Source organism: Tachyglossus aculeatus, chromosome 2 (genome assembly GCF_015852505.1).
Source record: "Tachyglossus aculeatus isolate mTacAcu1 chromosome 2, mTacAcu1.pri, whole genome shotgun sequence".
Lineage (NCBI taxonomy): Eukaryota > Metazoa > Chordata > Mammalia > Monotremata > Tachyglossidae > Tachyglossus > Tachyglossus aculeatus.
Window position 1 is genome coordinate 125,822,776 of NC_052067.1, and position 27,896 is coordinate 125,850,671.

Sequence of the window (27,896 nt, forward strand, 5' to 3'; positions counted from 1 at the left end):
GATTGTAATGGGGTAACAAAAGCTCTGCCTAAAATGGAGTGAACTACCATTAAAATGTTAAAATATTTTACAAGCTATGAAATTTGCTATAATTTTAGTGTGAAAATCTGAGTCAATTTCAGTGGCCTAATGAAAATATGATATTACTGATAGTTCTCTCCAGCACATCCTGGGTACATTAGTTTGAGCTTAATGGAATGAATATTTGTAGTAATTAAAATAAAAACAGAATATGTTTTGGAAAAGTAATCACAGTAGCACAATTATGTGCTAAGAGCTTACTCTGTGTCGAGCACTATACTAAGAGCTGGGAAAGACTACACAAGTGGGGAATTAGACATGGTCCTTTTCCCTTCAGGGAACTCACAATTGTAAAAAGTAAAACGGGGGAGAGGGGATAGGTGCCAAATCCATAAGGAGAGATCAATCAATCAATTGTATATAGTGAGCGCTTACTATGTGCAGAGCACTGTACTAAGTGCTTGGGAGAGTACAATACAACAGAATTAGTGGACTTGTTCCCTGCTCTTAACAAACTCACAGTCTAGAGGGGGAGGCAGACATTAATATAAATAAGTCATTTAAAAGTACTCATTCCATTTTATTTTGTAGTATGTTTGGTTTTGTCTCCCCCTTTTAGACTGTGAGTCCACTGTTGGGTAGGGACTGTCTCTATATGTTGCCAATTTGTACTTCCCAAGCGCTTAGTACAGTGCTCTGCACACAGTAAGCGCTCAATAAATATGATTGATGATGATGATGATTTAAAGGTATATGCATAAGTGCTGTGGCGATGGGAGTGGGTGAATATCAAGTATCCAAAGGTCACTTTGAAGGGCATAAATGACGCAGAAGGGAGAGCAAGCTAGGGAAAAGAGGGCTTTATCAGGGAAGGCCTCTTGGAGGAGATGTGACCTTACTAATGTTTTGAAGGTGGAGAGAGTGGTGGTCTGGCATATATGGAGGGGGAGGAGTTCCAGGTTAGGGGAAGGACATGGGAAAGGGGTCAGCCATGAGCTAGATGACATCAGGGTACAGTGAGTCAGCTGGTGCTAGAGGAGTGGAGTATGCCAGTTGGGCTGTAGTAGGAGATTAGTGAGGTGAGGTAGGATGGGGCTAGCTGATTGACTGCTTTAATGCCAATGATAAGGAGTTTCTGACTGATACGGAGGTGGATGGGCAGCCATTGGAGGTTCTTGAGAAGTGGGAAGACATGAACTGAACGGTTTTTGTGGATAAACGATTCATACAGCAGAGTGAAGTATGGATTGGAGTGGGAAGAGACAGGAGGCCAGGAGGTCAGCAACGAGTCAGATTCAGTAATCAAGTCGGGTTAAGATGGGTGCTTGGATTAGCGTGGTAGCAGTTTGGATGGAGAGGAAAGGGTGGAATTTAGCCATGTTGCGAAGGTAGAACCAACAGGATTTGGTGACAGATTTAATACAGTGCTTTGCACACAGTAAGCACTCAATAAATACGATTGAATGAATGAATATGTGGGAGGAATGAGAGATGAGTCCGAAGGTAATGGCCGAGGTTATGGCCTTATGAGGTAGGGAGGATAGTGATGTTGTATACAGTGAAGGGGAAGAGAGCGGGAGGACAGGGTTTGGGTGGGAAGATAAAGTCGGTATGGGGCCTGTGGGACATCCAAGTAGATCTGACTTTGAGCCCACTGTTGGGTAGGGACTGTCTCTATATGTTGCCAACTTGTACTTCCCAAGTGCTTAGTACAGTGCTCTGCACACAGTAAGCGCTCAATAAATACGATTGATTGATCTGACTTGAAGACTGAGGAAATTCAAGGTTGCAGGGAAGGAGAGGGGTCAGGGCTGGAAATGTAGATTTGGGAATCATCTGCATAGAGATGGTAATTGAAGCAATGAAAGCGAATGAGTTCTTCAAGGGAATGGGTATAGAGGGAGAATAGAAGGAGACCTAAAACTGAGCCTGGAGAGACCACTGTCAGAGTGGAGGAGGCAGAGGAGGAGTCAGAAAAGGGGAACTGAGAAGGAGAAGTCAGATAGGAGAGATGAAAGAAAACACTAAGAAAACATTAAAACAAAAACCAAGATCCGGAGGGTGTAGAATTTTAGGCTCCTTGCAGCTCAGAATCCACAATCACAACCGTGGCCACGCTGAGCCCTAGAGCAGCAGCCGCTGCCACAGTCTTACCGGGTTTTGCGAAGGCAGCGCCAAACTGCAGCGACTTTTCTCTGTTCCACCGGGGTGGTGCGAAGCAGGCTAGGATGGAGGTTCTGCAATGAGGAGATGGAGGGGCAGGGTGGGATTCTGGGGGAGCAGTGTGGTGGTCCTCTGGAGGAGGATGCCAGTGGCCCCGGGAGCCATGTTCCGGAGAGGAGGCCCTGGCTGCCGTCAGCGATGGCGTAAGTCTACACAGGCAGCCCACGGTGCCCGGGGCAGGTTGGAAGCCAGCCCTGGGAGCTACCCATGGGAGACAGCGGGCACGGCACGGGGGGGGAGATCACGGGTGGCCCACAGCGCACAAGGCATAATAATAATAATAATAATAATAATAATAATAATAATAATAATGGCATTTGTTAAGCGCTTACCATGTGCAAAGCACTGTTCTAAACGCTGGGGGGTACAAAGTGATCAGGTTGTCCCATGTGGGGCTCACAGTCTTAATCCCCATTTTACAGATGAGGGAACTGAGGCCCGGAGAAGTGAAGTGACTTGCCCAAGGTCACACAGCAGACATGTGGCATCCGCCAAGCTAGCTCTCTTCCACCCTTCAAGGCCCTACTGAGAGCTCACCTCCTCCAGGAGGCCTTCCCAGACTGAGCCCCTTCCCTCCTCTCCCCCTCGTCCCCCTCTCCATCCCCCCATCTTACCTCCTTCCCTTCCCCACAGCACCTGTATATATGTATATATGTTTGTACATATTTATTACTCTATTTATTTATTTTACTTGTACATATCTATCCTATTTATTTTATTTTGTTAGTATGTTTGGTTTTGTTCTCTGTCTCCCCCTTTTAGACTGTGAGCCCACTGTTGGGCAGGGACTGTCTCTATATGTTGCCAATTTGTACTTCCCAAGCGCTTAGTACAGTGCTCTGCACACAGTAAGCGCTCAATAAATACGATTGATGATGATGATGATGATGTGGCAGAGCCGGAATTCGAACCCATGACCTCTGACTCCCAAGCCCGGGCTCTTTCCACTGAGCCCCGAGAGCCACCGTGACAGGATAGCCAGCATGGGAGATGTCTGGTGGAGGAGTCTGGGCCCAGATCCGTGACGCCTTACGTCTTTGTGGGCCGCATGTGGGAAAAAGTGCTCCGATTCCTTGCGGGGAAAAGACAGAAACAAAATGAAACAGCAGTGGGCCTTTTAAAATATGAAAACTAAAAAGTAATGAAAACATTTGAATTCTGTGGGAAATGAGTGGTAATAGTTTTGCCACGCAGTTATTTCTCCTCTAATACTTTCTCATTCCTACATTTCCTTTTGTTTTTGCTTTCCTGCAACTTTTTGTTGTCCCCCAAATCATCCCTGTTGTGTCAATACTTGTTGGGAAAGGGGTTGAGAGTTAGAAGGCAAGGGAAACAGCAGATGTTCCTTTCACACTCAGTGAAACTCAAGGAGGTTGTGTAGAGTGAAAGGGTTTTTAGCACTTTGAAGCAAGCTTTATGCAGTTTTTCTAGCTCCTGTAGACTTTAATCTCATTTCAAACTTCAGGTGGAACCTGAGCTCTCTTGAGCTATCTTCGACTATTGTTCTTCACTTGTTCTCTCTGACATTTCTTTGAGACATAAAATAATAATAGTAATTATATATGTTAAGTGCTGATTGTGCCAGGCACTGTACTAAGCACTGGGGGGAAATGCAAGCACATCGGGTTGGACCCAGTCCCTGTCCCATGTGGATCACCTAGTCTCAAACCCCATTTTACAGATGAGGTAACTGAGGCACAGAGAAGGAAAGTGACTTGCCCAAGGTCACACAGCAGACAAGTGGTGGAGCCCGGATAAAAACCCATGACCTTCTGACTCCCGAGGCCCATGCTTTGTCCACTATGCCATGCTGTGTGCCCCCCACATCAGTGGTCATTAGCACGTCACAAGGATCCAATTTGCACTGCTTAAAATCAGTTTCTAGTAAACAGTTATTTTCAAATAAGTTGCTATTGGTTGCCTTTGTAATGCCTAATGAACGACTGTGGTGCGTGCACTTAAAACAGCATTCTTGCAGAGCGACATCACAGAATGGAATCACAGTAATGTTATGGTAACCAGTGTTCCCTTCTTCTTCCCTAATCTCTTACCCAAAATGAGAATGAGTTATAGCATAAATGGATTTCAGATAGGTTGCGACTTCTGAAATATAACAGTCTAAGAGAAAGTAGGCTTGCTTGATATTGCAATATTAAAATGTACATAGAGAGGGAGAGAGTCAATAACCAAAAAAGCCCAAGATGTTCAAATCTAAACTGAACTATTTTTTTGACAGTTTGATTTCACTATGATCACTTTAAATTCCCCTGTCACTGAGAATCACAGCTGTCTAAATTCTAATTCTCCCGCAAAAAGAGTGTATGGGCTAAAAGACTAACTTTCCAGTAAAACATTAGGGAAATAGAAGAAATAAAAATGAAAGTATTAATAATAGTAATGATAATGATGGTATTTGTAAGCTCTGGGGAGGTTACAGGGTGATCAGGTTGTCCCACGGGGGGGCTCACAGTCTTAATCCCCATTTTACAGATGACGTAACTGAGGCACAGAGAAGTTGTGACTTGTCCAAAGTCACACAGCTGACAATTGGGAGGGCCGGGATTTGAACAGAGAAGTTGTGACTTGCCCAAAGTCACACAGCTGACAATTGGGAGGGTTGGGACTTGAGCCCATGACCTTTGACTCCAAAGCCCATGCTCTTTCCACTGAGCCATGCTGCTTCTCCTAATTTGACCTAGTAGAATAAGCAAAATTCCCCATAACAATAATATTGGTATTTATGAAGCACTTACTACATGCCATGTACGGTGCTGAACCTTGAGGTAGATAGAAGATCATCACGTAAGACACTGGTCCTTTTCCACACCAGGCTCACAGTTGCTTCCTTTATTCATCCTCCCTCCCAGCCCCGTAACATTTATGTACAGTTCTGTAATTTACTTACTTATACTAATGTCTGTTTCCCCCTCTTGACTGCAAGATTGTTATGGGCAGGGAATGTCTCCGTTATAGTGTACTCTCCCAAGTGCTTCTGCACACGTAAGTGTTCTGCACACGGTAAGCACTCAATAAATAGGATTGACCAAGATTGAGGGAGAGCAGGAATTTTATCCCAAATTTACAAGTGAGGAAATTGAAGTCAACTCCATTGCAGTGTACTCTCCAAAGTGCTTAGTGTAGTGCACTGCATACAGTACATGCTCAATAAATAGCACTGATTGATTGGTACAGGTTGAATGACTTGCTCACGTCAGTGTCAGAGCAGGGGTTTCCTGACACTCAGTCTAAGGTTTTTTCCACAAGGCTGTGCTGCCCATAGTTTGTACCTTACTGTCAGTTAAGGAAGGTGAGACTAAATTGTAAGCTTCTCCTTTAAGCCGTAGCCATGGAATATTGATCCAGGAAGGGAAGGAGCAATAGAACAGGAATATGTTTTCATGCAGCAGGTGACAGAATCATAAACATGAGTGCTTGGGTAATTATTAACAGGGAATTGAATGATTATATGTATAATATACTCTTTGAGTTAGGTGTGTTTTCGAAGAGGCTTGTTTTGTGGCTTTTTAACCTACTTTGTGAGTCATACCATGAACTTTGAAAAGGAAAAGTTGAAATTACTGGGTTTTGAAAGGGATCTAATGCACTATAGAAATAAAGGAAACTAGGGTTCTAAGCAAGAGACCTTTCTTGCACATATGTTGTTCGGAGAGTGCATTGCTGAAGGTAGTTCAGAGAACAGCAGGAGTTTGAAAACGTGCAGTTAAAGATTCTGAAATATCAACTATGTTCTGTGAATTAATGGCTAATCGTGAATAACTGATGGCCTTAGGAGCAACTCAGCCTCTCCACCCCACTTGTAATGCATAACATGAGTTGCCATCTAATTCTCGATTATTACAAAAACTTACTTTACCTTGGAAAAAATGGGTTTTAAAATCCCATTCGGTCAGGACTATAGCTATAAACTAATGAACTAATCCAGAGGTTTTAATTCCTTCAACAGTCCATTCATGTACACCACATTTTTATTAATTTGCCAACTGGTGTGCCCTTGAATTTTCTCTGAAAGTGAGTTCTATATCTTAAAGAAACATTACATTGCCATGTTTGGGTACAGCCCGACTTTTTTTTTTTCTAAATTGTATTTGTGAAGCACTTACTATGTGCCAGGCATTGGGGTAGATACAAGCTAATAATAATAATAATGGCATTTATTAAGCGCTTACTGTGTGCAAAACACTGTTCTAAGCGCTGGGGAGGTTACAAGGTGGTCAGGTTGTCCCAAGGGGGGCTCACAGTCTTAATCCCCATTTTACAGATGAAGTAACTGAGGCACAGAGAAGTGAAGTGACTTGCCCAAAGTCACCCAGCTGACAATGGGCAGAGCCGGGATTTGAACCCATGAACTCTGACTCCAAAGCCCGTGCTCTTTCCACTGAGCCACGCTGCTTCTCTAATCAGGTTGGACCAAGTCCCTGTCCCACTTGGAGCTCACAGTCTTAATCCTGATTTTACAGATGAGGGAACTGAGGCACAGCAAAGTTAAGTTGCTTGCCCAAGGTCACACAGCAGACAAGTGGTGGAACTGGGATTAGAACCCAGGTCGTACGACTCCGAGGCCTGTGCTCTATCCATGCTGCTTCTCTTGGAGATGTGCTTTCAACAAGGCTTTGAAGGTGGAACTCCTACTGAGCACCACAGCTCCCTTGGTCCCTTCAGGTCTTTCTAACTTCTGAGATAAGTAAGCTCTAATTCATTGATTCATTCAGTTGTATTTATTGAGTGCTTACTGTGTACAGAACACTGAACTAAGCGCTTGGAAAGTACAGTTCACCAACAAATAGAGACAATCCCTACCCAACTACGGGCTTACAGTCTAGCATCTAACTTCAGCAGTCAGTTTGTTTTTCCACTGAGCTGCTTACCTTCATGGGCATTTAATTTCTATTTTTCACTGATACCTGGTGCCAAATGGTATTTATAGAGAGATTATATGTTCAAGGCTCTTTTAGACTGTGAGCCCACTGTTGGGTAGGGACTGTCTGTATATGTTGCCAATTTGTACTTCCCAAGCGCTAGTACAGTGCTCTGCACATAGTAAGCGCTGAATAAATACGATTGATGATGATGATTTATAATCATTAATTCATTCATGTAACATTTTGGAGGCATGTGACTATTATTATTCCCCTGCCTGCAGTTTATTTTATTGTCTGTCTCTCCCTATCAATCAGTCAATTATATTTCCTGAGCTCTGACTTGACACCTGTCCACATGTTTTGTTTTGTTGTCTGTCTCCCCCTTCTAGACTGTGAGCCCGTTGTCGGGTAGGGACCGTCTCTATATGTTGCCAACTTGTACTTCCCAAGCGCTTAGTACAGTGCTCTGCACATAATAAGCGCTTAATAAATACGATTGAATGAATGAATGAATGAATGCAGAGTACTATACCAGGCACTTTCAAGAATATAATACAACAGGGTTGGTAGACACATTCCCTGCCCACAACGAGTTTACAGCCTAGAGACGGAGACGTACATTAATGTAAATTAATTTACACTAAATTACATGAGAAGCAGCATGGTTCAGTGGAAAGACCATGGGCTTTGGAGTCAGAGGCCATGGGTTCAAATCCCAGCTCCGCCAATTGTCAGCTGTGTGACTTTGGGTAAGTCACTTAACTTCTCTGTGCCTCAGCTACCTCATCTGTAAAATGGGGATTAAGACTGTGAGCCCACCGTGGGACAACCTGATCACCTTGTAACTTCCCCAGCGCTTAGAACAGCGCTTTGCACATAATAAGTGCTTAATAAATGCCATTATTATTATTAAATAAATATGATTATGCATAAGTGCTGTGGAGCTGAAGGAGGGGTGAATAAAGGGAACAGATCAAAGTGCTAGGGTGACACAGAAGAGAGTGGGAGAAGAGGAACTGTAAGACCTTGTTTGCGGGGAACGTTTCTACCAACTCCTTTTATATCGTACTCTCCTGTGTACTTAGTGCAGTGCTCTGTACCCAGTAAGTACTCAATAAATACCATTAATTGATTATCTCCTTTTACAGAGTTGGAAATTGAGACCTAATGAGGTGATGTGTGCGGCTATGCCACCCAGTGAGTCAGGAATAGAAATGGAATGCAAATCCAAATGGAATAGATCTCACAACTGCAAATCACAGCAGCAATTGGTTGCAGTTTCTATCTTCAATTAGTAAGAAAGTAAATCTGGTGTAGTCTGGCTTTCGAGCCCTTCAAACCACTGGTTTTTCCAGAAAGTCTGCCACCTTCATTGTCTGGAGTATGTGCAGTTTAGCCCCTTATTAATAATAATGGCATTTGTTAAGTGCTTACTGTGTGCAAAGCACTGTTCTAAGCGCTGGGCGGATGCAAGGTTGTCCCATGTGGAGCTCACAATCTTAATCCCCATTTTACAGATGAGAGAACTGAGGTTCAGAGAAGTTAAGTGACTTGCCCAAGGTCACACAGCAGACTTGTGGCGGGACCGGGATTCAAGCCCATGACCTCTGACTCCAAAGCCCATGCTCTTTCCACTGAGCTACGCTTCTTGCAGATTAGTTTCAATCAATCAATCAGTCGCATTTATTGAGTGCTTACTGTGTGCAGAGAACTTGTATTTGAAGTGCTTGGGAGAGTGCAGTGTAACAGAGTTGGTAGACACCTTTCCTGCCCACGGTGAGTTTTTGCCCAGTACTTTGAAATACTAAACGTGATTTTTAATTTACTTTTCTTTTCAACACTTGAGGTATTTTTCTCAGTTCCACCACACAACGGAAGTGCACATAGCACTGTTTGAAACCGTTACCCCAGTAAATATATATAAATAAATATATATTTACTTACTTTACTATATGCGCATCTAGAAAGTTGTCACCCAAAACTTTCAGTTTGAAGTATCTAGTAGCTTCCTAATTTTGCAATGCATCCACTGAAAAAGCTGCATACAATCTGGATTTCCAGTTTCCAGGATTTCTTTAGATTCCTGTTTCTATCTTGAGAGAGAATGTGTGGCAATTGTTTTCTACATCACCATCATAATACGAACTAATCTCTGGTTCATTATAGCTAACAGATTCTTCAGAATCAGGGATTAGTTATATACTTTCTGGCTGCAGTGGATATGGCAAGGATCATCCCCTCAGTGAGGAGAAAAGGGACACTCACAATCAAACAATCGACGGTATGCTTTGAGTACATACTGAGTGCAGAGCACTGTACTAAGCATTTGAGAAAGTGTGCTACGCCAAAAGGGGTAGACACATCAGCTTGGCTCAGTGGAAAGCACACGGTCTTTGGAGTCGGAGGTCATGGGTTCAAATCCCAGCTCCACCACTTGTCAGCTGTGTGACTTCGGGCATGTCACAACTTCTCTGTGCCACAGTTCCCTCATCTGTAAAATGGGGATTAAGACTGTGAGCCCCACGTGGGACAACCTGATCACCTTGTATCCTCCCCAGCGCTTAGAACAGTGCTTTGCACATAATAAGCGCTTAACAAATGCCATCATTATTATTATCATCATCATCAATCGTATTTATTTATTTATTTGTTATTATTATTATTAGCTCATGGAGGTTTAATACTCCAGCTGCCATGTTCATCTACAGGCATTTTTCCTGTTAGACCATGCTAAATTTAGACACTAAGATCCCTGTGGTTCCTGAAACCCAACTATTGATTTGAAATCCCAGGTTGTGTTTTTGAGACTCGTGTTAGCCATCTGGCCCTACCAATATATTGCTGTACAATCCAGGAGATTATAGTTATCCACTGATGTACAATAACGGAGGGCAGGGATCATGTCAACCAACTTCATCCTGCTCTCCCGGTTGCTTAGTACAGTCCACACAGCAGGTGATCAGTAAATACCACTGATTGATTTATGGCTGTACACAGCAGAAGCCCATTCAAGTGTGTTTGGGTCACTGATGCACTGCCACTTTTCGCTTTTCTTAGAAGATGTGGCATGATCACCGAAACGTTTATAATAATTCACTCCCCAGCTTTTCAAGGGTTCCACAGCGACCTGCCTAAATGCAGCTTCTGAAAATTTTGTTTTAGAAAAGAGTGAATTCGAACTTTTTCTCTAGAGAATGTCTGCAGCCGATATTTTTAATTAAATATTTTGGGAGAATTGTGTAACAATAATGTTGACAACAGTAACTGTGGTATTCGTTAAGCACTTTCTTTATACCAAGCCCGCTGTGAGCCCGTTGTTGGGTAGGGATCGTCTCTATATGTTGCCGACTTGTACTTCCCAAGTGCTTAGTACAGTGCTCTGCACATAGTAAGTGCTCAATAAATACGATTGAATGAATTAATTAAATACTGGAGTAGATACAAGATAATCAGGTTAGGCATAGTCTCTGACCCACACAAAGTTAGTAGTTTACCTCATCATCATCATGAATCGTATTTATTGAGCACTTACTATGTGCAGAGCACTGTACTAAGCGCTTGGGAAGTACAAATTGGCAACATATAGAGACAGTCCCTACCCAACAGTGGGCTCACAGTCTAAAAGGGGGAGACTATGGGAGGGAGAGTCAAGCACGGGCCTGTTCATTCCATTCCTAGCTTGGGCAGGGGCTAGCGAGTGGCAGGCAATCTGCTACAAGTAAAAACTCCCCCGTGCTGGGCAGCAGCGGCATGGGACAGAGTCGAGAGAGGAGACTCAAGTTAAGCGCACGGAAGGAGGCAATGGTAAACCACTTCCATATTTTTACCAAGAAAACTCTACGGATACAGTAACAGAATGACTGCAGATGGAGGAGAGGTGTTCTGGGAGAGATGCATCCATGGTGTCGCTATGGGTCGGAGATGACTCGACAGCATAATAATATAATAATAATGATGGTATTTGGTAAGCGCTTACTATGTGCCAAGCACTGTTCTAAGCACTGGGGTAGCTACAAGGTAATCAGGTTGTCCCACATCTGCTCGAAGTCTTAATCCCCATTTTACAGATGATGTAACTGAGGCCCAGAGAATATTAATAATAATGATGATAATGGCATTTATTAAGCGCTTATTATGTGCAAAGCACTGTTCTAAGCACTGGGGAGGTTACAAGGTGACCAGGTTGTCCCATGGCGGCTCACAGTCTTAATCCCCATTTTACAGATGAGGCAACTGAGGCATAGAGAAGTGAAGTGACTTGCCCTAAATCACACAGCTGACAAGCGGCGGAGGCAGGATTAGAACCCACAAGAGCAGTGTACTTAGCACTTGGGAGAATACAACAGCATTGGTAGACATGTTTCCTAACCACAAGCAGCTTCAAATCTAGATAGGGAGACACACTTTAAAATGGACCTTAAAGTCTAGATGGGGAGACATCATCATCATCAATCGTATTTATTGAGCGCTTACTATGTGCAGAGCACTGTACTAAGCGCTTGGGAAGTACAAATTGGCAACATATAGAGACAGTCCCTACCCAACAGTGGGCTCACAGTCTAAAAGGGGGAGACAGAGAACAAAACCAAACATACTAACAAAATAAGATAAATAGGATAGATATGTACAAGTAAAATAAATAAATAGAGTAATAAATATGTACAAACATATATACGTATATACAGGTGCTGTGGGGAAGGGAAGGAGGTAAGATGGGGGGATGGAGAGGGGGACGAGGGGGAGAGGAAGGAAGGGGCTCAGTCTGGGAAGGCCTCCTGGAGGAGGTGAGCTCTCAGCAGGGCCTTGAAGGGAGGAAGAGAGCTAGCTTGGCGGATGGGCAGAGGGAGGGCATTCCAGGCCCGGGGGATGACGTGGGCCGGGGGTCAATGGCGGGACAGGCGAGAGCGAGGTACAGTGAGGAGATTAGTGGTGGAGGAGCGGAGGGTGCGGGCTGGGCAGTAGAAGGAGAAAAGGGAGGTGAGGTAGGAGGGGGCGAGGTGATGGACAGCCTTGAAGCCCAGGGTGAGGAGTTTCTGCCTGATGCGCAGATTGATCGGTAGCCATTGGAGGTTTTTGAGGAGGGGAGTAATATGTCCAGAGCGTTTCTGGACAAAGATAATCCGGGCAGCAGCATGAAGTATGGATTGAAGTGGAGAGAGACACGAGGATGGGAGATCAGAGAGAAGGCTAGTGCAGTAGTCCAGACGGGATAGGGTGAGAGCTTGAATGAGCAGGGTAGCAGTTTGGATGGAGAGGAAAGGGCGGATCTTGGCAATGTTGCGGAGCTGAGACCAGCAGGTTTTGGTGACGGCTTGGATGTGAGAGGTGAATGAGAGAGCGGAGTCAAGGATGACACCAAGGATGTAGGCTTGTGTGACGGGAAGGATGGTAGTGCCGTCAACAGAGATGGGAAAGTCAGGGAGAGGACAAGGTTTGGGAGAGAAGACAAGGAGTTCAGTCTTCGCCATGTTGAGTTTTAGGTGGCGGGCAGACATCCAGATGGAGATGTCCTGAAGGCAGGAGGAGATGCGAGCCTGGAGAGAGGGGGAGAGAGCAGGGGCAGAGATGTAGATCTGGGTGTCATCAGCGTAGAGATGATAGTTGAAGCCGTGGGAGCGAATGAGGTCACCAAGGGAGTGCGTGTAGATCGAGAACAGAAGGGGACCAAGCACTGAACCTTGGGGAACCCCCACAGTAAGAGGATGGGAGGGGGAGGAGGAGCCTGCAAAAGAGACTGAGAAAGAACGACCGGAGACATAAGAGGAGAACCAGGAGAGGACGGAGTCTGTGAAGCCAAGGTCAGATCAGCTTCTTCCTCTTCCGTTTTTGGGAAGAATAGTTTTGGGTTTTTTTAACAGGCATGGTGATATAGGGATCATATAATAGTAATAATGATGGCATTTATTAAGTGCTTACTATGTGCAAAGCACTGTTCTAAGCGCTGGGGAGGTTACAAGGTGATCAGGTTGGCCCACGTGGGGCTCACAGTGTTAATCCCCATTTTACAGATTAGGTAACTGAGACCCAGAGAAGTTAAGTGACTTGCCCAAAGTCACACAGCTGACAATTGGCAGAGCTGGGATTTGAACCCATGACCTCTGACTCCAAAGCCCGGGCTCTTGCCACTGAGCCACAACGCTTCTCATATCTACCATCTCTATTGTAATCTCCTGAGTGCTTAGTACAGTACTCTGCAGAGAGTATGCATTCAATATACTACCGCTTAACTGAGGGAAGGAGTCGATTCATTCGTTCAACCAAATTTACTGAGCGCTTACTGTGTGCAGGGCACTGTACCAAGTGCTTGATAATAATAATATAATAATAATGATGGTATTTGTTAAGCACTTACTATGTGCAAAATACTGTTCTAAGCGCTGGGGAAGTTACAAGGTAATCAGGTTGTCCCACGGGGTGCCCACAGTTTTAATCCCCATTTTACAGATGAGGAAACTGAGGCACAGAGAAGCTAAGTGACTTGCCCAAAGTCACACAGCTGACAGTTGGCAGAGCTGGGATTTGAACCCATGATCTCTGACTCCAACGCCCGGGCTCTTTCCACTGAGCCACGCTGCTTCTCATGCTTAATGAGACATGCATCATTTAGTCTTCTCTTTTCTGTAAAGCACTAAGATGCCAGATTTAGGAAAGGAACTAAGGGAGCCTCATGGTTAGCTTAATGGCTAGAACGAGCTAAAAGACCTAACTTCAGGTGGCAGCTCCACTTCTGACTTTCTCTTCAGGACTTTTCAGTTGTGCATTCCTTTGTTTGCCAACTCTTCTTCCCTCTGGGCTATCTGCTAGTCTTGTTTAATTCTCAGTGCTTTGTAACTTGTTCACTTTCCTTGTTTCCTTTTCCAATTGTATGCTAATTATTCCAGATCTGTATCTCCAGGCAGACCTCCAGCCTTTTCTTCAGGCCCATATTCCCATATTTCTTCGCCTTGAAGGCATCTTCACATACATTGTGTTGCCACCTTCTGTGTCGACCTGATGACCTTGTATCTACCCCAGTGCTTAGAACAGTGCTTGGCATCATCGTCATCATCATCATCAATCGTATTTATTGAGCGCTTACTGTGTGCAGAGCACTGTACTAAGCGCTTGGGAAGTACAAATTGGCAACATATAGAGACAGTCCCTACCCACCAGTGGGTTCACAGTCTAAAAGGGGGAGACAGAGAACAAAACCAAACATACTAACAAAATAAAATAGAGTAGATATGTACAAGTAAAATAAATAAATAAATAGAGAAACAATTATGTACATACATATATACAGGTGCTGTGGGGAAGGGAAGGAGGTAAGATGGGGGGGATGGAGAGGGGGACGAGGGGGAGAGGAAAGAAGGAGCTCAGTCTGGGAAGGCCTCCTGGAGGAGGTGAGCTCTCAGTAGGGCCTTGAAGGGAAGAAGAGAGCTATAGTAAGCACATAGTATATTGGCACATAGTAAGCACTTAATAAATACCACAGTTGCCATTATTACCTTCATTTTAGTTTTTCCAAAACTGAGCTCATTGTCTTTCCCTCCCAATTTCATCTCTTCAAGAACCAGGGTGGCCTAGTGGAAAGAGCACAGGCCAAATCTGCCACTCGCCCATTGTGTAACCTCGGGCAAGTCACTTCACTTCTCTCTGCCTCAGTTTCTTCATCTGTAAAATGAGAAATCCTACTTGCCCCTACCTAGATTGTGAACCCCATGTGGGGCAGGGACCCTGCCCAACCTGATAGCCTTGTATCTCAAAAACACTCACTCCCTCTGTGTCTCCCCTCTCATTAAAAACCTCCAGTGGTTACCAGTCGGTCTTCCACATCAAACAGACTCCTTACCATTACCTTTAAAGCACTCAAACGGCTCTCCCCTTTCTACCTCACCTCCCTGATCTCCTGCTACCCAGTCCACAAACTTTGCTCCTCTTAACACTAATCCACTCACTGCACCTTAATCTTGTCTTTCTCGCTGCTGCTGCTGCTGCTGTTCCTTTTCCTGCTTCCTCCCTGGGGCCTGGGATCCCTCCCCCTCTCTCTTCATATCCCGCAGTCCACCACTCTCCCCACCTTAAAACCCTCCTAAAATCGCATCTCCTCCAAGAGGCCTTCCCTTACTCTCCTGCCTTAGCCTTCCCTCTGCTGCCTATGCACTCGAATCTGTATTCCTTAAGCACTGTGATGATGTTCATCCAACCCTACAGCACTTATGAACCGATTCATCTGAAATATATTTTAATGATTGTCTCACCCTTTAATAGTAATAATAATGGCGTTTGTTAAGTGCCTAACTGTGTGCGAAGCACTGTTCTAAGCGCTGGAGGGGGGATACAAGGTGATCAGGTTGTCCCATGTGGGGCTCACAGATGAGGTAACTGAGGCCCAGAGAAGTTAAGTGACTTGCCCAAGGTCACACAGCAGACATGTGGCGGAGCCGGAATTAGAACCCATGACCTCTGAATCCCAAGCCCTGGCTCTTTCCACTGAGCCACACTGCTTCTTTAGTCTCTAAACTACCTGAAGACAGGGGACTATATCTACCTACTGTATTGTATTATACTTCCCCAAGGACGTATAATAATAATAATGATGATGATGGTATTTGTTAAGCACTTACTATGTGCCAAGCACTGTGCTAAGCTCTGGGGTAGATACTAGGTAATCAGGTTGTCCCACGTGGGGTTCACAGTCTTAATCCCCATTTTACAAATGAGGTAACTGAGGTACAGGGAAGTTAAGTGACTTGCCCAAAATCACACAGCTGAGTGGGTAGAGCCTTTCTTAGAACCCCTGTCCTCTGAGTCCCAAGCCTGTGCTCTTTCCACTAAGCCATGCTGCTTCTCACAGTGCTTTTTACAGTGCTCTGCACTCAGTAAGCTCTCATAAATACCAGTATTCGATCAATTCAGTCCCTCCAACTTTAAAATATTTTTTTAAAAAGCACAACAAATTTGAAATATTAGAGTTGAGGAAGATTAATTTCTGTCAGTTCTATCTTCACAATATCGCTAAAACCCACCCTTTCCTCTCCATCCAAACTGCTACCGCATTAATCCAGTCACTCATCCCATCCCATCCTGATTACTGTATTAGCCTCCTTGCTGACTTCCCTGCCTCCTGGCTCTTCCCCACTCCAATCCACACTTCACTCTGCTGCCCAAATCATTTTTCTTCAAAACTTTTCAGGCCATGCCTTCCCCCTCCTCAAGAAACTCCAGTGGTTACCTGTTGACTTCTGCATCAAACAAAAACTCCTCACCATTGGCTTTAAAGCACTAATCACTTTCCCTCCTCCTACCTCACCTCGCTTCTCTCCTACTACAATCCACCCCACACACTTCACTGCTCTAATGCTAACCTTCTTACTGTACCTCCATCCTGTCTATCTCACTGCTGACCTCTCTCCCACATCCTGCCTCTGGCCTGGAATACCCTCCCTCCTCAATTCTGACAGACAATTACTCTCTCCCCCTTCAAAGACTTACTGAAGGCACATCTCCTCCAAGAGGCCTTCCCTGACTAAGCCCACCTTTCGTCTTCTCCATCTCCCTTCTGTGTCACAGCATTTATGTACATATCTCTAAATTGTTTATTTATATTAATGTCTGTCTTCCCTTCTAGACTGTAAGCTCACTGTGGGCAGGGAATGTGTCTGTTTACTATTATCAAAAGAACTGACTTCAAATGCCAGCTCTGCCTCTGTCTCTTCCCAAGTGCTTAGTACAGTGCTCTGCACACAGTAAGTGCTCAGTAAATTCAACTGAATGAACAAATGAAGTGATTTTAGTAGGGAAAGTGGGGAGTTTAGTTTCATCCACATACGGACATCAAGAGATGATCTGGAGGCAAGAGGAAATATGAGATTATGAAGCAGGAGAGAGGTTGGAAGTAGCAAAGTAGATTTGGGAATCATCTGCATAAAATGCTACCTGCTGCCTGGAAAATAAATGAGTTTGAGTTCCTTGAGAAAGTGCAGGTAAAAGCAAGAAAAGTAAGGGACCTTGAATGCAGCTTTGTGAGAAATCCACAGGTCGTAGATGAGAGGTGGGAGAAGAGCTAGTGAATGATATGAGAAGGAAGGATCAGAGGGATAGGAGGAGAACCAGGCAGGCTAAAATGCACTCAGTCACTCAATCAGTGGTATTTACTGAGCGCTTGCTTTGGACAGAGCAAATGCTTGGGCGAGTACAATAAAAGAGAGCTGTTAGACGTGTTCCCCATCCAAAATAAGTTTGCAGCTCTAAAGACAAGGCTTACATTTAAGTATTAATGTCTGTCTCCCCTTCCAGACTGTGAGTTCATTGTGGGCAAGGAACATGTCTTAATTCTGTTGTATTGTATTCTCATTTGTATAGTGTTCTGCACCTATGCACTCAATTCATTCATTCAGTCATATTTATTGAGCACTTACCGTGTGCAGAGCACTGTACTAAGCGCTTGGGAAGTACATATCAGCAACATATAATAACAATAATAATAATGATGATGATGGCATTTGTTAAGTCCTTACTATGTGCGAAGCACTGTTCTTAGCGCTGGGGGGGATACAAGGTGATCAGGTTGTCCCACATGGGGCTCACAGTCTTAATCCCCATTTGGCAGATGAGGTAACTGAGGCCCAGAGAAGTTAAGTGACTTGCCCAAAGTCACACAGCTGACAAGTGGTGGAGCCGGGACTAGAACCCATGACCTCTGACTCCCAAGCCCGTGCTCTTTCCACTGAGCCACGGTGCTTCTCTGAGATGGTTCCTACCCAACAACGGGCTCAATAAATAGCGTTGATTGATCGATTGATTGATTCAAATGCCAGTGCTCCTGGCTTGCCATTTAATGTTGTGTTCTGGGAAAATAAGAAACTGGGTGTAGCTCTGAGGTAGGTCCAAATGGGACGGATATGAGACCTGATATCACTCTGGGAGGACTACCACCTCCAATCCCTCTATCCCAAGTCTTTACCTTTCTCTAATTCCTTGGTTCCTGTGGGGAGTTGTGTCTTCAACAAAGGAAAAGAAGAGCGGGAGTGGCAGCAACCCCAACAACATCTATTGCTGTGATTAAAGTACAGACGGAGAAAAAAAACAAAGCTGAACCGTGGACCGTTGCGGGAGGAGGACTGGGGAGACAGGGGACACGGTAATAAAAGGGGTCAAGTTCAGGAAAGTGGGCAGCAGAGTTACTGAAACTGTGTAATTGGGGAGAAAGAAGAAGGAAACGGCTAGAGAATTGATTTCCCTACAGTCATGGTACATAATGTGGAGGACAGGACAGCAATCAGTCAATCAATCAATGGCATTTATTGAGCACCTACTGGGTGCAGAGCACTGCAATAAAGAGTTGGGAGAGGACAATAAAATGAAGTTTCTTGCCAATTCCCTGCCCACAAGGAGCTTACGGTCCAGAGGATTAGTGCAAGATGTGTTCCCAGGGTGCCTCTCCAGTGGTTCAACAGGCTATAAGCAACAACAAAAGAGCTTGAGACAGACATTCTGAAAATATGGTAGTAATAGTAGTAAGTGTAGTACTTGTTAAATGCCTACTAATATGCCAAACGCTGTACTAAGTGCTGGGGTGGATACAGGATAATCAGGTCCCACATGGGCGTCACAGCCTAAGTAGGAGGGAGGACGGGTATTGAATCCCCATTTTACAGATGAGGGAACTGAAACCCGGAGAGTAATAATAATAATGATGGCATTTATTAAGCGCTTACTATGTGCAAAGCACTGTTCTAAGCACCGGGGAGGTTACAAGGTGATCAGGTTGTCCCACGGGGGCTTACAAACAAGTGAAGTGATTTGCCCCAGGTCACACAACAAACAAGTAACAGAGCTGGGATTAGAACCCAGGCCCTCCGACTCCCAGGCTTGGGCTCTTCCCACTAGGCCATGCTGCTTCTGGTGTGTTAATAATTCTTGTGTTCTATACAAGCTGTTGTGCAGATGAAACCAAATTGCTTCAGTTTGTACGCTGTTTGTACAACACTGTCGAATGAAAATAAGCTTAAAGAAACCCAAAGTCTTAATAGAGAATATCAAATACACATATATGTGGAACCCGTTGTCAGTAGCACATAAATCTCTTCAGCCCCCCCACTACACACACACACACACATTCAGTGCCTCGCTGGCACTTGTTGATCTTTGAAAATGAAAGAGCAACCTGCTCACACTTTCACACAGACTCATGTACTTGAGCACGTACTGAACAATGATCTGAGATTTGTATAACTCTTAGGTGTCAGTAAGTTTTACAGTGCAATATTACATTGTCAGATTTATAACGCTTGCATCTATTCATTGTGTGAATTTCCTTTGACCATAATTTGCAGTTAGGGAAGAAGATCAATATTTTAAATTACTTGAACGTAGTTGGACTACAGACCTCAATCAGAAGTCAAGATTACAAGAGAGCTGGGTTCCTTTTATCCTATTTCTTAACGAGATTGTTTCTTTTTCTTCCAGCAATTTAAATAAAGAAAAGACAGCTTTACTACAGGTGAAGAACCAGATGGCAGCCGATTTAGAACGACTTCTAAATCATAGGGAGGTGAGCTTCCTGTTTCGATGTAATTGTTGTCGATAATACCTTATTTCATTGAAAAACTACTTGATGAATTTTAATGATGATGATGTGCTGGTGATAGGGTTAATATAGATTGTGAGTTGATGACTGAGAAGCAGAGTGGCCTAGTGGATAGAGCACAGGTGGAGGGGCAGGAGGACCTGGGTTCTAATCCAAGTTCTGCCACCTGTCTTCTCTGTGACCTGGGGCAAGTCGCTTTACTTCCTTGGGCCTCAGTTACCTCGTCTGTAAAATGGGGATTGAGACTGACTCAAAACGGTGCTCCTATTTGAGGTGCCAAAGGCGATGGGAACATCAGACATGGATTTGAAAGCCCTCAGTTTATGAGGACCCTCACCCCAGAATTGTGGGGAGTTACAGATACCCACTCCTTTGGCCCTTCATTCTCATGTTACCTCAGGCTAATCTGGTTCCAGATCCCAGACTAAATAAAGAGCTTCACTGGGCCCTTTGAAAAAGAGCAAAGATGAAAAGGACTTTTTGTCCACTCTAATATAATAATAATGATGGTATTCAGTGGGGCAGAGGAAGCAAGGAGGGGATTTTGCCCATCCCCAGTGATTCCCAGTTGGAACTCTCTTGGAGTCAACGAGAATATAGGCCCCGGACTCTCGGAGAGAACAAGACATTGTGGAAGCAGCGTGGCATAGTGGCTAGAGCATGGGCCTGGGACTCAAAAGGTCATGGGTTCTAACCCGGCTCTGCCACTCGTCTGCTGTGTGACCTTGGGCAAGTCACTTCACTTCCCTGGGCCTCGGTTACCTCATCTGAAAGATGGGGATTGAAACTGTGAGCCCCATGTGGAACACGGACAGTGTCCAACCGGATTTACTTGTAGCCATCCCAGCGCTTAGTACGGTGCCTGGCATATAATAAGCGCTTAACAAATACTATTATTATTATTATTATTATTATTATTATTATTATTATTATTATTATGAACCATCTTGACCTGGCCTTGAGCCTCTTCCTTCCTCTCCCCCCCCCTCCATCCCCCCATCTTACCTCCTTCCCTTCCCCACAGCACCTGTATATATGTATATATGTTTGTACATATTTATTACTCTATTTATTTATTTATTTATTTATTTTACTTGTACATATCTATTCTATTTATTTTATTTTGTTAGTATGTTTGATTTTGTTCTCTGTCTCCCCCTTTTAGGCTGTGAGCCCACTGTTGGGTAGGGACTGTCTCTTTATGTTGCCAATTTGTACTTCCCAAGCGCTTAGTACAGTGTTCTGCACATAGTAAGCGCTCAATAAATACGATTGATGATGATGATGATGATGGCCTGGCTTCACATACTTGGCTTTCGACCCACAGCTACGTGACATCAGATGTGGCCCTCGAGCAACAGATCCCGCTCCGTGGGTAGGCTGAGCTCCGGAGGGCCTTCTGCCTTACAGCTTTTTGGCCAGGAAGTAGCTTGCCTTTCCTGCCCCTTTAGAGCCGGAAAAAAGCCAAGGGGGAGTCCATGTGGCAGCCCTGTGCCTTGACATCCGTTGGCAGGACCCAACCCTGGCTAGGGGAATGCTGGAATTCCCACCGGAGCCCACGCTGGAGCCTTTCCTGCTCCCTCCTCCCCAGCCCCTTCCCCAGTGCCTGTGCCGGCCACAGTGGCCCCCGTGGCAGGCAGGCCAGGTCGGACAGGGAATGGAAGCACTCACCCCCAAGGGCATTGGGAACCATGCCATGGGGTGACCGCAGGGAACTGCATCCGGGGCAGGAGTGCCTCCAGAAGCAGCATGGCTCACTGGAAAGAGCACGCGCCTTGGAGTCAGAGGTCATGGGTTCAAATCCCAGCTCTGCCAGTTGTCAGCTGTGTGACTTTGGGCAAGTCGCTTATCTTCTCTGTGCCTCAGTTACCTCGTCTGTAAAATGGGGATTAATAATAATGATGATGATGGCATTTATTAAGCGCTTACTATGTGCAAAGCACTGTTCTAAGCGCTGCGGAGGTTACAAGGTGATCAGGTTGTCCCACGTGGGACTCACAGTCTTAATCCCCATTTTACAGATGAGGTAACTGAGGCACAGAGAAGTTAAGCGACTTGCCCGAAGTCACACAGCTGACAAGTGGTGGAGCTGGGATTTGAACCTACGACCTCTGACTCAAAAGCCCGGGCTCTTTCCACTGAGCCATGCTGCTTTTCTAAGACTGTAAGCCCCCCATGCGACAACCTGATCACCTTGTAACCTCCCCAGCACTTAAAACAGTGCTTTGCACATAGTAAGCACTTAATAAATGCCATCATTGTTATTATTATTATTATGTTGCTTGCTGCAGTGGGCATGAACAGCCCCCACGCCAGGCACTGAGCTCTCCACATGCTCTATCATGGCACTGCCCTCTCAGCATAGGGCAAGAGGAACCCCCACACCATACACTGCACCCCCTATGCATGCTGGCATGGCGGCAGTGAGCCGAACTCCAAAGTGGGGGCAAGAAGAGCCCCCTGACCTGGGCTCCGACCCACGCTGGAGGAAAACACTCACTTCACCATCCAAAGAGGCATGGAAGAGGAGGAGGAGGAAGATGAAAAATAGGAGGAGGAATAATAATAGTTCTGGTACTTGCTAAGCGCTTATTATGTGCCAAGCACTGTTTTAAGCACTGGGGTAGAGACACTGGGGTGAGCCACATGGGGCTCACAGTCATAATCCCCATTTTACATATCAGGTAACTGAGGCACAGAGAAGTTGAATGACTTGCCCAAGTCCACACAACAGGCATGTGGCCAAGCCAAGATTCGAACCGAGGTCCTTCTGACCCTTAGGCCCATGCTCTATCTACTAGGCCACGCTGCTTCTGAATAGGAATAGGAGGATGAGAGTGTTTCAGGAATTCTGGTGATGGGGATGATTCTATCATCTTTGAACAAAGGAAAATGAGTGGTGATAGTTGTCTGGTGATTTTCTAATCCTCCTACTGTGTGTCCGTATTAGTGTCTCTCTTAGAATATGAGTTCTGAAACGACGTAGAAGTGCAGTTTCATTGATCAACTTCTGTACTGTGATTTTGGAGTTTTAGGCTTTCCAAGAAATTTCGGGAAAGCTAATTCTGTTTCTCGGAACATAAATGATTTGTGCTCGTGAAGTGGTTCTTCAGTAGCCTATCCAGGGAAACTCTGGCTAAGAATCATTCCGACAGTGGGAACCAATGAGATATCCTGGTCGTTCTAGTCAGCTTTCCTGACCTTTACGAAGGGAGCGATCATGTGATGTCTTCGAAGTTCTGTGGAATTTCTTCTGTGTTTGAAGGGTGGCAGGTGAAGGCGTCCGAGAAGCCTTGCTTAAAGATTTCTGCAGGAAGGTCACCAGAAACAGGAGCTGTTACGTGTTTCATAGCTTTGACTGCATTAATGAGTTTGTCCAAAGATGGCTGTTAGCCATACCTTCCCTGAATTGCCGTGCAGCTAAGCTGCAAATGAAAATCAAATCTGGCAGTTGGAGGAGGAGTCAGGGATCAAGACCAAACATTTCATACTGTGTTCGTAGAGCTCAGCATATTTGGGCTCCAACAAATTTGGCTTCCCAGACCATCAAACCATCATCCAGATAATCCCAGCTCTGCCACTTATCAGCTGTGTGACTTTGGGCAAGTCACATAACTTCTCTGTGCCTCAGTTGCCTCATCTGTAAAATGGGGATTAAGACTGTGAACCCTGCATGGGACCCTGATTACCTTGTATCTACTCCAGCGCTTAGAGCAGTGCTTGGCACATAGTAAGAGCTTAACAAATACCATCATTATTATAGATCATTTACATTAATGTCTGTCTCTTACATCTTATTACTCTATTTATTTATTTTACTTGTACATATCTATTCTATTTATTTTATTTTGTTAGTATGTTTGGTTTTGTTCTCTGTCTCCCCCTTTTAGACTGTGAGCCCACTGTTGGGTAGGGACTGTCTCTATATGTTGCCAATTTGTACTTCCCAAGTGCTTAGTACAGTGCTCTGCACATAGTAAGCGCTCAATAAATACGATTGATGATGATGATGTCTCCCCATCTAGACTTTAAGGTCCATTTTAAAGTCTGTCTCCCTATCTAGACTTGAAGCTGCTTGTGGTTAGGAAACATGTCTACCAATGCTGTTGTATTCTCCCAAGTGCTAAGTACACTGCTCTTGTGGGTTCTAATCCCGCCTCCACCGCTTGTCAGCTGTGTGACTTAGGACAAGTCACTTCACTTCTCTATGCCTCAGTTACCTCATCTGTAAAATGGGGATTAAGACTGTGAGCCGCCATGGGACAACCTGGTCACCTTGTAACCTCCCCAGCGCTTAGAACAGTGCTTTGCACATAGTAAGCACTTAATAAATGCCGTTATCATTATTATTATTAATATTCTCTGGGCCTCGGTTACGTCATCTGTAAAATGGGGATTAAGACTGCGAGTGTCATGTGGAACAACCTGATTACCTTGTAGCTACCCCAGTGCTTAGAACAGTGCTTGGCACATAATAAGCACTTAACAAATACCATCGTTATTATTATATTATTATGCTGTCGAGTCGTCTCCGACCCATAGCGACACCGTGGATGCATCTCTCCCAGAACACCTCTCCTCCATCTGCAGTCATTCTGTTACTGTATCCGTAGAGTTTTCTTGGTAAAAATATGGAAGTGGTTTACCATTGCCTCCTTCCGCGCACTTAACTCGAGTCTCCTCTCTCGACTCTGTCCCATGCCGCTGCTGCCCAGCACGGGGGAGTTTTTACTTGTAGCAGATTGCCTGCCACTCGCTAGCCACTGCCCAAGCTAGGAATGGAATGAACAGGCCCGTGCTTGACTCTCCCTCCCATTGTCTCCCCCTTTTAGACTGTGAGCCCACCGTTGGGTAGGGACTGTCTCTATATGTTGCCAACTTGTACTTCCCAAGCGCTTAGTACAGTGCTCTGCACACAGTAAGCGCTCAATAAATACGATTGATTGATTGATTGATTGATAGTCGAGACTGGTAGAGTATTGGAAACTCTCCAGGTACAATCCTGAGAGGGCATACTGCTCTGCACACAGTAGAGCGATCAATAAAATACCATTGATGATGACTGATGATCCAGATGATTAAGCCAGAGCTTAGAACAGTGCTTTGCATAGTAAGTGCTTAATAAATGCCATTATTATTATTATTATTATTACTATTGGATAACATGCATCCAGTGAAGGAGTGGAATTACTCACATAAGATGTAATTTCTGTTTTATAGTATGACATGGTTCGAGAGCTTGATATGTATATGACTACAGTTTTATCACTAGGAATGCATTTGTTTTGCTCTGTCCGTCTGCAATTTTTTTTCCTCAAGAAATTCTCATTTAAAAGGCCCTGTAGGACGTAGCTCGTGATGTAACTTCTTTGAAAAGTGATCGTATCACAAAAGGTTGCATTGTGGTGTATGTTTTCCATTAGATGTACGTGCTGTAAGTTAGGATCTGTTCCAAAACCTCTGGAAGAGCAATGTGAAATTCCTTTGCATGGTGCATATTTAATCAATTGATCGGTGGTATTTATTGAGTGCTTATTGTGTATTCATTCATTCAATTGTATTTATTGAGCGCTTACTGTGTGCAGAGCACTGTACTAAGCGCTTGGGAAGTACAAGTGGGTAACATATAGAGACGGTCCCTACCCAACAACGGGCTCACAATCTTATTGTGTGTAGATCAAGTCACCAAACTATGATTTAAAAAATAACAGGTTGCACTCTGATCGTGTTTCAGCATCCCGCATTGATGTATTAAATTATCCCAGTTTGATAAATCCTCATTGCTGTGGACTTCAGGCAAGTCATTTAGCTTCTCTTTGCCTCAGTCTCCTGTTCTCCCTCCTCCTTAGATTGTGAACCCTATATATTGGACACGGACTGGGCCCCACCTGTATATCTTGTATTTGTGCTTTGCACATAATAAGCGCTTAATAAATGCCATTATTATTATTATTATTATTTAACCCCAGTCGTAACAAGCACTTAACAAATACCACAGTTATTATCATTGAAAGAATGATTACTCTAAATGAAGATACAATTAACTCAACATTTGCAACATAAATTTCTAGCTTGAGTTGACTTTTCGGTTCAACAGCTTCTTTGGTTATTCGTTCAGTCGTATTTATTGAGCGCTTACTGGTTATCTGCTCCAGGGTACAGTCTACTCCTTGAAAGAAATGCAACACAAATTATGGGCAGAGCTTCCTCCCTATACGTTGATCGTTAATGGTTTTATCTCAGTCCAGATATGGAGGGATTTACTTACGTGTAGCGCTCAAGCCAGAATGTCGGGGCTGAATGGGTGTATATATGGAGAAAGGCATCAAACAGTACAGGTTCAGTTTCCCCTGGGTGGTTTGTATTTTGGGGTGGTTTTAACCAAGGATATGTCTTTATTCTGGATCAGTGGGCTTGCTTCATTTAAGTGCTTTGTCTTTAAGTGCAAAAAAAAAATTTACAAGCACACACAAATGTTTTCCCAGCCCACCTTCATTCCAGGAGGAAGGCGTATTAGTAGAAGAATGAAATCAGAGTCTTTCTCAACATTTTCCTGGTGAACTTGTTTACTCTTCCAACTCGAAGAGGTGGTAATAAGTTACAAAGCTTAGGTCCAGGAATTATTAATGCTTCCAAACTGACATCCTTTTGTGCCCAGATGATCCTTCTGTAGTTGCTGTCCACAGCCAATGTGGTTCTCTAGCTTTCCTCCTTCCCGTTCCCGTAAGTCATTACAGGAGTTGGCAGATGATTTTCTGGAATGGATTGAATGCAATCTTGCAGAGAGAGATGACCTTTGAAGGCCCTTCCAGCCCTTATTATTCTTCTGCTGTATGTTACATCTGTTAAGAAATCTGATTTTCAGAACGAAAGATTTTTAAATGTGAAGTCATGGTGTAATTATCGTTTTTCTCTCAAAGTGTTTTTGTTCCAAGATTCTTCTGTGTTCTTGTGTTTTTCTCAGAATATCACAGGGACATGTCAGCATCACAGTCTGACCCTGAGGCAATCCACTTCATAAAGTTTTCAGACAAATAGCACATTGCTGAATAAATGTCAAAGTTTATGGTGACATTCTTCTCCGAAGGAAATATTCCTAATAAACATTTTAATTAACCTTGAATTTACGGTCTTATTATGCTTAGATGCCTTTAAGGTTACGCGTCCAAATTTGTTTCCCCCTTTTTTTATTGTTTTCATGAGTGTCATCATTCAGTTGGGGTGGAAATGTTCAGTGTGGGGCTTAGTACAAAAATTACAGGTGACAATTCATGCCTCCTTCTACCAGTGTAACTTCAAACCCTTTTTATTCTATTGTTGTCATCATCATCGTTATCAGTGTTATTTATTGCAGATCACTGTACTAAGCACTTGGGAGAGTACAGTACAGCAGAATTTGTACACCTTCTCCCCTTCAACAACCTTAGATGCAGGGGATTATTCCAGGCTGTGGGTGATATCTAGATTTGTGTGACCTTGGGCAAGTCATTTAACTCTCTGGTACCTCAGTTGCCTCATCTGTAAAATGGGGATTGAATCCTACTGTGTCCTACTTAGACTGTGAGCCATATGTGGGATAGGGACTGTATCCAACTGTTTATCGTGTATCTAACCCAGCTCTTAGTATTTACAGTGGTTTTGGGACATTGTAAGTACTTAACAAATATTATTATTTTTATTATTGATGTTATTGTTATTAGTAATGTTATTATCATCATCATCATTATTTTTATTAGGCTCTGGGGAGACTGGTGCCCAGACCAGGGCTGCATATGGGCCGGTTATTGGGCTTCTATCCTCAGGCCCACCAAGAATCCCGTCTCAGTTCTTACCACAATTATGACATAGGGAAATGTGCACTTCCTCTTTTGGCTCCCTCTTTTCTCTGTTCCTCTCAGTCAGTGGTATTTGGGTGCTTACTGTGTGGAGAGGACTGTATTAAACACTTGGAAGAGTACACTGTAATTGGTAGAAAAAATCTCTGCCTTAAGGAGATTACGATCTAATAGAATGATAATTGGCAGGATGCGACCTGGGAAGAATAAATTGAACTGGGGAAAGTCTCCTGAAGAAAGATGGATTTCAGAAAGGCCTCGAAGAAAGTCGGTAGTCCTGATCCCTGCCCTCGATGAGCTTACGTTCGAGTGGTCAGAAGCTCTTAGCATTCTGTCGGGCTGTTTTTGCCCAATTTGGGGACCAAA

General features: G+C 44.2%; 1 protein-coding gene across 2 annotated transcripts in view; it reads left to right on the top strand.

Moving 5' to 3' along the window:
- The window catches only part of PIBF1 (progesterone immunomodulatory binding factor 1), a 332,641-nt gene that overhangs the window by 249,963 nt on the left and 54,782 nt on the right, over nucleotides 1-27,896 (top strand). For both annotated transcript variants that reach the window (XM_038741731.1, XM_038741734.1), the window contains one exon: nucleotides 19,575-19,659. In XM_038741731.1, the coding sequence (XP_038597659.1) occupies nucleotides 19,575-19,659 (85 nt within the window). The remainder of the gene's footprint in view (nucleotides 1-19,574; nucleotides 19,660-27,896) is intronic.